This window comes from Poecilia mexicana, unplaced genomic scaffold (assembly GCF_051168715.1).
Source record: "Poecilia mexicana isolate PSO_F unplaced genomic scaffold, ASM5116871v1 scaffold_9, whole genome shotgun sequence".
Classification (NCBI taxonomy): Eukaryota; Metazoa; Chordata; class Actinopteri; order Cyprinodontiformes; family Poeciliidae; genus Poecilia; species Poecilia mexicana.
The window spans coordinates 1,324,072-1,335,306 of record NW_028263378.1 but is presented as its reverse complement, the minus strand read 5'-3'; the positions used below and the strand labels follow the sequence as shown (position 1 = coordinate 1,335,306).

General features: G+C 44.1%; 2 protein-coding genes across 3 annotated transcripts; one reads left to right on the top strand and one right to left on the bottom strand.

Annotated features, from left to right (window-relative positions):
- The first annotated feature begins 1,603 nt into the window (after positions 1-1,603).
- On the top strand, positions 1,604-7,392 carry LOC106909026 (uncharacterized). 2 transcript variants are annotated; one of them, XM_088008582.1, is made up of 6 exons: positions 1,647-1,703; positions 2,385-2,434; positions 2,724-2,835; positions 2,990-3,040; positions 3,500-3,559; positions 5,451-7,392. In XM_088008582.1, exons 4-6 carry the CDS (start codon positions 3,022-3,024, stop codon positions 6,677-6,679), a joined length of 1,308 nt encoding a protein of 435 aa, XP_087864708.1. In that variant the 5' UTR covers positions 1,647-1,703; positions 2,385-2,434; positions 2,724-2,835; positions 2,990-3,021; the 3' UTR covers positions 6,680-7,392. The 2 variants fall into 2 exon arrangements, with proteins under 2 accessions (XP_087864707.1, XP_087864708.1); XM_088008581.1 differs by lacking the exon at positions 2,385-2,434 and having other exon boundaries at positions 1,604-1,703.
- Positions 7,393-7,838: 446 nt separating this feature from the next.
- On the bottom strand, positions 7,839-11,124 carry LOC106909028 (actin, cytoplasmic 1-like). Its single transcript, XM_014975321.2, has 9 exons — positions 11,012-11,124; positions 10,028-10,152; positions 9,830-9,958; positions 9,490-9,600; positions 9,325-9,409; positions 9,095-9,256; positions 8,832-9,023; positions 8,552-8,733; positions 7,839-8,298 (listed from the first exon to the last, which is right to left on the bottom strand). Exons 2-9 carry the CDS (start codon positions 10,148-10,150, stop codon positions 8,155-8,157), a joined length of 1,128 nt encoding a protein of 375 aa, XP_014830807.2. The 5' UTR covers positions 10,151-10,152; positions 11,012-11,124; the 3' UTR covers positions 7,839-8,154.
- Positions 11,125-11,235: the final 111 nt, after the last annotated feature.

The window sequence follows — 11,235 nt, the reverse complement described above, 5'->3', positions numbered from 1 at the left end:
CCCAGTCAGAGGCTTGTCATCATTAAACCCTAAAACGGTGACCTGGCCAATCCCATTTATAGTTCATTGCATGACAAACTTCATGGCTCCAAGCTCACTGGGTGTTCAGACCTGCAGCTCCTTTGTCTCCAGCTCTCCCCTTCACACCTGACTGGGAAAACTGGAGCAGGCCTGAATCACAGATGCAGTGTTTGGCTGAATGCACTATGACTGTCACTCTAACCAATGGAGCAGCAAAGGCAGGACCAAACACAGCTTTTACCCTTATATTTATATTTTATTATTTAGTTTATATTTTCCTTTCATTATTTTTATTTATTTTCTAAGCAAGAGGGAAAGAACTGTGGGCCTATGGTTTTATACCAGAGCAGGACAGGCACAAGGAAACAATAAGAAGTTTGATTTTTGTTATTTGCTTGCCATGAGGAGAAAAAATAAACCATAAAGAGCAACCTTCAAGTTTGAACATTAGACTTCCTTTACCTGCGTACGAAACTTCAGCCCAGTGCAGCAGTAGGGACTCATTGATCAAACTTTTATTGGATGTTTGGCTTGAAAATCAATCACCACTACACCACCAGACAGGTGGATATGTGGCTTCAAATGATTAAAATGTCCTTTTGAAATAAAGTCCAGGAAGAAAGTAAAGTTTATTCACAAACTTTCACAAACCTAAAGTCACAAAACCCCGCACAACATAGATAATGTTTAGGTTAAATGTATTAAAACAAGAATAAAAAGCACAGTTCAGTCACCAAATAAAAACCTGGTAGAAAAGAATTACAGGGTTTAAGGAATAAACATTTAAATCCATTTACAACATTTAACCCCATTCAAACCCAGAAGTTATGAGGAAAAAGATAATGAAACATTTAAGAATCTGAACTTTGGACCAGCAGAAAAAACGTCTGAAAATGAAAGAATAGATTGGTTTTCACTCATGTGAGGGAATCAATAAAACTTTGAATACTCTTTACTGCCCCCTGCTGCTTACATAATTTTGTTGAAGTCTGGGATAAACTGAAAGTGTGCAACACCGCCACCATCTGGTCTGGGGTGTGAACTGAAGCTGATGCCGTTCACTGACAGAAATCACATCATTACGGAAGCGCATCATCATATCTGAAAATGGATTAGTTAAAAACTGAAAACAACAGATCATATTCGGAAAGATGAAAACTGAAGATACCTGTTACATTTAGTTTTAAGGACAAATATTGTTTTTGTTGTAGAACCGCTGTCACTAAACTGTCAATGTTTGATATGTTGAGGCATGAATTTGTTAAACAACATTAAATCAAGTTCCACTATTAGGGTTATTATTTTTTTATTCTTTGCCAGTTTAACAAAAATAGTAAAGATTATTAAAGCCCCTAAAAAGGCACTTTATTAGCACAAATTAGCATATATGAGAACAATGAAAGTGACGATATTTACAAAGTGCTTACAAATATTATTGAAATTTATTTATTTTGAGATTTACTAAGGATTACTAAAATATAGACAGAACGTATTTTAACGTATTTTAATCTGTAGGAAACTTTATGACCTTGAGTTTGAACAATAAACGAGAGAAACGCCAATATCCTGTTACATGATGTACAGTTGGTTCAAAGACGCCCCCTAGTGGTTGGGTAGAGAAACGAGGAAGAGAGAATCTAAATACTTTCGATATCAACCAGCGGGACACCGAGCAGCTGATGGTGAGTAAAGTTTGTTAATTTAACACAGAAGGAGGTGAAAGTGTCAGGATTCAGTCAAAGGAGGTTTATAGAAAACTTAACTAGACGTGACTCTGCAGAAAAACCAAACTAGATCCACTAAAGTCACTAAATGACGTGTTGAACTTGAGCTGAGAGGAAATAAAACTCCGCCGCTGTCAAGTAAATGTGTTTCTGTTTGTTTTAATGTTGGAACAGATAAATTATTTCTACCGGATGTTTTAACCTATAAAACAGCAAATTTTCTGTTTTAATGTTATAAAGCGAATAAAAGAAGAGAATAAAAGAGACTCTGAACTCACCGGAAGAGAAAACATGTAACACACAGTTATATAACCGCTGATTTAAACTCAAACTACTAGTAGTAGTTCTATTTCTAATAATAACACTAATATTAATGTATTTGGATTGTCTTACAGTAAAAACTTGGATCATTAGTTTACAGTTTACTGACTTTACGGTCAAACAGCTGCTGTTACATTGCTGTTATTTTTGCTTTTCTTTCTTTATTATTCTGATTAAACTTCCGTTTGTTGCTCTCTGCTGTTTTGGGAAACAATCTAAAAAACAAACATTGAACCAATATTTAATGTTGACCCAGATTTCAGCTGCAGCCCGTCATTAATATTTAACTTCTATTTCTGATTGGTTCGTTTCCATCAGGCTACCGAGGAGAGGAGGAGACATGTTGGTCCTTCAGGTCTAGTTAACATGTAAGCCTAAGTAATGTAAATAGTAAAACTCAAACAATCATTGTTATATTTTACAGCCTGGAACTTTTTAATGCTTTAAGATCAGATTAACATATGTAAATTAAATTAACTGTTAATTTTATATTAATTTAATAACTTTATAATCTAAAATAATTATTTTGATTCACTTTTGTATTGGAATAAATGTACAGAATTTACCTTTTCTACAGTCATACCCAAATTATACTGACTGGTTCTGCTGCTGGTTCTGGTTCTGACCCAGTTCTCCTGGTTCTTCCCTCATGAACAGCGCCCTCTCCTGGTAGCCTGCAGCAACAGCAGACATTGTGCAGATTAATCTGGAAACATGGAGGATTTTTCTTCTTCTGCATCGACTGAATGACTCTGGACTTCCTGTTCTGGTTGGTGATGAGAGCAGAACCAGAACCGATCAGTTTGATCATCATGACTTCTGCTTTCTGTTTATCTGTGAAGTCTTTCTTCCTATATTTATATATTTTGTTGCACTGATGTGAAAATAAATTATTTGCATGTTTTCTATGTTAAACCTTGAAGGAATCATCTGGTGACCATAGCAACGTGGCATCATGGCGTCTGCAGATCCTGGTGAGTAACGATCAGAGAGACACATCATTTTATTTATTAAAAATAAAAATGAAAAGAGACTTTGAACTGTTTCTGTAACCATCTGATCCCCATGACTGACTGACTGTCACTAAATGAAGCAACACCTCTGACATCATACACAGAAAATGTATTTAATCTTTACACACAATAGTATGTAATCCTACACCAGAAACATTGTGAAACTTCAAATTAAAAATGGTGTTTGGACGTTCCTGGTTTCTGTTTCTGAGGTTTTTTCTTGTCCAAACTAAAGAGTCTGAGCTCGACGTCCAGAGGAAACATGTCAAAGTCCTGAATGAGGCACATTGACCTCAACCTGCTCAGCTTGATTAAAGTCCATATTTTTAAAATAACAATAACCAGCAGGATGTTTTCATAAATGTGGCTCATTTAAATGAGGATCACCTGTTAATAACTCAGGTGTTTTTACCTTTTCAGGGCCAGATGTTGTGGAACCGTTGAAACGCTGCAGTAGCAACAACCTGCTGCATCCAGACAGTAAGTACGACTGAAATGAGTCCAGATAAATATTTCTAGATTACCGTATTTTCCGCACTATAAGACGCACCTAAAAACCTTCAATTTCCTCAAAAGCCGACAGTGCGCCTTATAATCCGGTGCGCCTTATATATGGACCAATATTGAGCCACAACAGGTCCAGCAACGGACCTTACCACAGGGGCCACGTTTCATTGGCTAATGCCCATTTTAGGTCACAGTGCAGCTACCACGTGCGTGACCGTCTCACAAACACAAGCTACAGTAGTAAACATATAATGTACATTGTGGACCATCAAAACCATGAATGCCAACTTACCCAGCCTTGCAAGAACAATAGGCATCAGTGATCTTGTCCACAGCTATATTTATGCTGAGGGTGTGAGGATCTGCTGTTTTCCTCATCTATCGGTAGCTTTTAGCTGTGACGCGCACAATGTTGGAGGCATCCAGTGGCTCAAACACCTTGATGTTGTCCAAAAAAGATGACATGAACTTGTTGGTTCCCCTGTCCATTGTCGTGGCTGATATGTTGTGAAAATCCGGCAGAAATGCTACGCTAATTAACTCAGATCGAAATGAAAGACGTCATGTTTACACAGACATGCAGTAGGCTGCTTACGTAGTTGGTCCACTACGGTAAGCAGCCGCCAACTTCTTTTTCCCCCGTAGAAGAAGTAGTGCGCGGTGCATGCTGGGATAGTTGTCAGAACGCTGGTTTGTTAATAAAGTTTGATAATACATTTAAAGGGGGGGAGGGGCAGGGGAAGAGAGACAGAGACTGCAGCGGCAGCGTGTCGGTTGGTCTGTGTTACCCAGAAAGCAGTTGGGCATAATATCGCAACACCAACACCGTGAGTGAAACAACGACTGGGCCAGCCTACTATATAAAGTACTCGGGGACCATTTCTTTATTAATGGGGATGTGTAATAATAGAGTATGAAGCGTCTATTCTATGCGCCTTATAATGCGGTGCGCCTAATGTATGAAAAAAGTCCTAAAATAGTCCATTCATTGAAGGTGCGCCTTATAATCCGGTGCGCCTTATAGTGCGGAAAATACGGTAGTTTGTATAATTAGTGCATTTGAAGATGAAAAGTGGAATCGCAGATTAAATAAACACACAGTTCAGATTCATAATGTTTCAGAAATCGGTCCCATAACACTCTGCTGTTTCCTCTGATGTCACTGAAAAGTTTCCACAAAACTTAGAAAACTGACATCATCATCTTAGATTTACCAAATCGTTTAAACATACAGAAAACTTAGTTTATCTAAAGTGTCTCTAAAATAAACTTATATGTATTAATATGATATTTAGCAACTTTATTAATCCTAACTGACCTAAAACTGGAAAATATATGAATTAACGTGAGACTGAGAATGTTGGTATTTGATACAGTTTATGTAAAGTTTTTTATTCAAAGGAAAAATGGCCGACAGATTTACAGCAACCTGAAGATGCATGAGGCGGCAGTGGGAAGGAAAGAGCCTCAGTCTGGATTGTACTTAAAATATAAGAAACTAACAAATTATAAAATTAGCAATGCTGCCTCCCATTCATCTAACCAATGAGAGGGCAGATCAGGGACTGATGTCACACCCAGCGCGTGTCCATTCCAGTGGAAAACCAGTAGAAGACCAGTAGACCAGTGGCCGCTGTCTGCTCATGCATCCAAACTGAGCTGTGTGTTTTATTATGATTTTACATTTTAAATGAATGGCAGCCATATTGGATTTCAGACCTGAGTTGGTGAAGACGTTCTGAGAGCTGGAGGCGTTTGGATGGATTTTTTAACTTCTAAGAAAAGCTGAAGTGATTTTAAACTTCCTGGTTTGGTTCTAAATGTTTTATTTTTTCCACTCAAACTTTCTCTCATTTATTTCCAGTGTCTGAGCAGAAGGGTGAGGATGGAGGTTTGACTATGGCTGTAAAACACAAACCTCTGAACCTGGTTCTGTGTGGGAGGAGAGGACCACTGAAGGCGTCAGCAGCCAAGGCCGTTCTAGGTCATGAGGATCTTCCTTCACAGCGTGTCAGAAAGCAGGGAGAGGTGTTTGGACGTCAGGTTTCTCTGGTGGAGCTGCCTGCCTTGGGTGGAAAAGCTCAGCAGGAAGTGATGGAGGAATCCTTCAGGTGTGTCTCCCTCTGTGACCCTGAGGGTGTCCACGCCTTCATCCTGGTCCTACCTGTGGGTCCCCTCACTGATGAAGACAAGGGAGAGTTACACACCATCCAGGACACATTCAGCTCCAGAGTCAATGACTTCACCATCATCCTCTTCACCACAGACTCAGATCCTGAACATCCTGATGTTGGTAACTTTATAGAGAACAACGACATCCAGGATCTCCTCCAGATCTGTGGAGGAAGATATTTAGTTCTGAACATCAGAGACAGACGGCAGATCAGAGGACTGATGGAGACGGTGGAGACGATTAGAGGTGAAAAGTCCAGCGTTTTCTCAACAGACCTGTTCACCAAGATGTTGATTGAGAGGATTTTAAAAGTTGAATCAGAACTACAGGATGTGAAACAGAAGAGTGAAGATGAGCATCAGTCAACCAAACAACTCAGCAAAGAGACAGAAGAAGTAAAGAAAAGGGAAGAAGAGCTGAAGAAAAAACACAGAGAAGAAATTAAATCTCTGCAATCTCAACATGAGCAGCAGAGAAAACAACAAAATCAGCTGGTGAAAGAAAAGGATGAAATCATTGAGAAGAGAAAGAAGGAGCAGGAGGAAGAGGGGAAAAAATGGAGAAAACAGGAAGAACTGCAGCGAAAAGAGTGGAAACAAAAACTAGAAGCTTCAGAAAACCGAGTGAAAGTTGAGCGAGAGCAAAGAGAGGCGGCTGAGAAGAAGCTGGAGCAGAGCAGACGGGACTGGGCCAGAGACCGGGTCGCTTGGGACAAGGAGAAGGACAGCATCCTGGAGCGAATGCACCAGGAACTGAAGCAGAACCTGCAGGAGACCAAGCAGAACCTGGAGGAGGAGCGGGACCGGCACCGGAAGCTGCAGGAGGATTTCTACCAGAAGAGGAGGAAGTGGACCTACCTGGGCTTCACTTTGCTGCTGGCCGTGTGTCTGGTTTTATTATATCTGTATCACAGACATTAGCTGCTGGACCAGAACCGGACCAAACACAACGACCCGGCTGGACCCGAACCGGACCAAACACCTGGCCCAGAACCGGACCAAACACCTGGCCCAGAACCGGACCAAACACCTGGCCCAGAACCGGACCAAACACCTGGACCAGAACCGGACCAGACATCACGACCCGGCTGGACCCGAACCGGACCAGACATCTGGACCCGAGCCGGTCCAAACATCATGACCCAGCTGGACCCAACCGGACCAAACACCTGGACCCGAACCGGACCAAACACCTGGACCCAAACCAGACCAAACATCACGACGCGGTTGGAGTCTGGTTCATTTTCAACATAACACTGGTGATGATTGTAATGTGTCATATTTACTTCCAGAGTCATAATTAATATAAATGATTTTCTTCCTGAGCTGCAGTGATGATGCGTAACGTCGGCATCATCAAAGTATTTTAACCTCAGTGAATGACGTGGAAATATAAAAATATGTTTCAGTGAATTTATCTGATTTTCATTGTCCAGCTGTGATTTGGTTCTGCAGCTGTTAGTCTGTCAGGCTGATGGTATAACTTAGTTATAACTACAGAAAACCCTTTTTTTTTCTAATTTCACATCGATAGTTTTTTATGAATGTTACCGTTTTGTCACAGATTTTATAACCGAGTTTCTCTCCTGTATGAAGAACTAGAGATTTGTTTAATTAAACTCCATTTCCCATCATTCATGTTTGCATTTTTTAAACCAAACTCCATCTGAACTCGTTTCCTCCAGTGAGTTGAGGGTCAGTTTCAGGGTCAGGGTGTGTCTGATGTCCAGCTGGTAGAGAAAAGTTCAGACCAGGAGTTTCTTTAGCTGTGACTAATCATGTGTTCAGTTCAGTGAATCGGGTCTTTGAACACTTTCCCTTGAAATGGAAACAAAGACTAATCTCTGGACAGATTCCTTCTTTAATAGAAAATAAACCCTCAACCTTTAATCTGGTCCCTTTTCCAGAATGGAGTCCAGCTCAGTCCTGCTAATGATTTTAAGTCAAACAGACCAGAATATTACCACCATCAGGTTTACTGCAGGCCGTTTGACAGGCTGATTAAGGAAACTTCAGAAACTCTGAGCAAAACCTGATTTTAGACAAAAGGGAAAAACAAAACGTAGTAACCAACTTTAGATCCATGTGTAAACATTTTATTTCAGATCATGAATTTTACAGTGATTTAATGCTTTGGAAAGTTTCAGTGGCCGTTTTAATGCATCCAGTCCCTACAGAGTTGACCATCCTGATGATGACTGAACCAGGTGGAGAATCTGAACGAACTGGGTCACGATGTGAAGTTACTGAAGTTTCTGTTCATGTCAGGCTGAACTGTAACCGTCGCTGGTTGATCTTGTATGGATGTTTCAGTCTGTTTACACAAGACGAACCAGACGACCTGCCGCCTGGATGCAGCAGGTGAAAAGCAGGCGGACCTCTGGGACAGGGAGGATTTAGAAACACTTTCTGTGGACGATGGCCGGACCGGACTCATCGTACTCCTGCTTGCTGATCCACATCTGCTGGAAGGTGGAGAGAGAGGCCAGGATGGAGCCGCCGATCCAGACCGAGTACTTCCTCTCTGGAGGAGCGATGATCTGTGCGATGAAACACAAGGTCAAGAAAAACTTCAAGTTTGAGACGAAATCCATGAAAGATTCATCAAGATTAAATTCTGCAGTTGCTACAAGTTAATGAGACTCATAGGAACAAGTTTCATTTCATCCTCTGTAGGCAACTTGTTTCAAAATAACTGCATTAAGTTTCTGGACGACCTTTGACCTGTAAACTCATCCAGGTGTACTGCAGCAGGTAAAACCCCTGCAGGTCAGTGAGGTCCAGCAGTCATACCTTGATCTTCATGGTGGGCGGGGCCAGGCCGGTGATCTCCTTCTGCATGCGGTCAGCGATTCCAGGGTACATGGTGGTGCCGCCGGACAGGACGGTGTTGGCGTACAGATCCTTACGGATGTCCACGTCGCACTTCATGATGCTGTTGTAAGTGGTTTCATGAACACCAGCAGACTCCATTCCTACAGACGAGAGGCAGCGTCACTGGAGTGGCACCAGCAGGAACTTAAAAACCTAACAGAAGATCTGCAGAGCATTGAATCATCGAGTCATTACCGACCGAGGAACGACGGCTGGAAGAGCGCCTCTGGGCAGCGGAAACGCTCGTTGCCGATGGTGATGACTTGGCCGTCAGGAAGCTCGTAGCTTTTCTCCAGGGAAGAGGAGGAAGCTGCCGTCTGCATCTCCTGCTCAAAGTCCAGAGCCACATAGCAGAGCTTCTCCTTGATGTCGCGCACGATCTCACGCTCAGCTGGAGGTCAGGATGAAAGAGGAAGGTCATTCAGAGCCCAAGGCCCAGCCTGGGGTCGTTTCGTTCTGTACCTGTGGTGGTGAAGCTGTAGCCTCTCTCCGTCAGGATCTTCATCAGGTAATCGGTCAGATCTCTGCCAGCCAGATCCAGACGCAGGATGGCGTGAGGAAGAGCGTAGCCTTCGTAGATCGGGACAGTATGGCTGACGCCGTCACCAGAGTCCATCACGATACCTGAGAGATTAGAGTGCAACTCAGTAAACAAGTCATTTCAGAGCCCAGCTCCGTTTGATAAACCCAACCTGTGGTTCGACCCGAGGCGTAGAGCGACAGGACGGCCTGGATGGCCACATACATGGCGGGAGTGTTGAACGTCTCAAACATGATCTGGAACAGAAAAGGTTCGTCTCACTGCTGGTTACAGATAACGAAGCAGCAGAAAGCCTCTGAACCGGGTCAGAACCCACCTGGGTCATCTTCTCCCTGTTGGCTTTGGGGTTGAGAGGAGCTTCAGTCAGCAGGACCGGATGTTCCTCTGGAGCCACTCGGAGCTCGTTGTAGAAGGTGTGATGCCAGATCTGAAGGGTTCAGGTTGACCATGAGACGGGACAGACTTTACTGAAGATGCCAACCTTTGATCAGTTTAAGTTATGGAAGTTAAACTCTTTGCATCAGAGCTTAAACTCAGCCATGTTTTTCTGCTATAGTCACTGATGAACCCAGAGCAACAGGAGGAACTTTAAGCTCACTGTTGGAACCAACAGCCTCATGCTAACAGGTCTGTAAGGTAACCCCAGGTTAGCTCACCTTCTCCATGTCGTCCCAGTTGGTGACGATGCCGTGCTCGATGGGGTACTTCAGGGTCAGGATGCCCCTCTTGCTCTGGGCCTCGTCTCCCACGTAGCTGTCCTTCTGGCCCATTCCCACCATCACACCCTGCACACAGACTCAGTCAGACCTTTACGCCGTCAGACCTGAGGCTGATGGAGGCGGTCCGGTTCCTACCTGGTGTCTGGGCCGCCCAACGATGGAGGGAAAAACGGCCCGAGGAGCATCGTCCCCAGCAAACCCGGCCTTGCACATACCAGAGCCGTTGTCAACGACGAGAGCAGAGATATCGTCCTCCATGTCTGAGGAGAAACGACAGACGGTTTGTTTTCCCCCCACAGATCAGATGGTTTCAGCCTGAAGGCCGTCAGGATGTGATGGAAACGGTTCACCACACCCAACTGGTTGGTTCCTCCAGTCAGAGCAGCTGAGGGAACCAGGCCGAGGGGAGGGGGAACCAGGCCGAGGGGGAACCAGGCCGAGGGGGAACCAGGCCGAGGGGGAACCAGGCCGAGGGGAGGGAGGGGAACCAGGCCGAGGGAACCAGGCCGAGGGAGGGGGGAACCAGGCCGACGGAGGGGGGAGAGCCAGGCCGAGGGGAGGGGGGAGAGCCAGGCCGAGGGAGGGGGGGGGGGGGGGGAACCAGGCTAGGGGAATCAGGCAGAGGGGAGGGAGGTGGGAACCAGGCTGAGGGAGGGGGGAACCAGGCTGAGGGAGGGGGAGAGCCAGGCCGAGGGGAGGGGGGAGAGCCAGGCCGAGGGGAGGGGGGAGAGCCAGGCCGAGGGGAGGGAGGTGGGAACCAGGCTGAGGGAACCAGGCCGGGGGAGGGGGGGAACCGGGCAATTCAGAAGAAGATTCACTTTATACGGCTCATTGGCATGTGAAGGTTTAATTTAATGAAGGAGGAATACAAATAAGTACATTAAAGTTTGTTTTAAGCAGGTACAACTAAACCACCGCAATTTTTAAGTACAATAATCCTCACTGATTTTTTAACTAAAAAAAAAATAATTCAAACATTTAAAAAAAAAAAAAAAAAAAAAAAAAAGAGTTTTTCTAGAGACATTAGCACAGCAGGGCATTTAAAGCTCACCAAGATTAGTTAAATCTGTCAGATTCTAAAATCCATAATTCAGCAGCTGAATCAGATGATCCTCTTACCTGTCCAGGTGAGTCTCAGGTGTCAGCAGGTCGGTGTGTCTGTCCGTCTGTCCCAGCTCTGTCCTCTCACTGCAGCATCCCAGCAGCTGCAGCTGCTCTTTATCTGCGCCGCCTCACTGAGGCGTTTTCCATAAAAGGTAACGTTCTCTCAGCTCGCAACCTGATTGGTCCAGGTGAGCAGATTTCTCAGCTCGCGTCCTGATTGGCTGGAGGGAGTGTCGGTC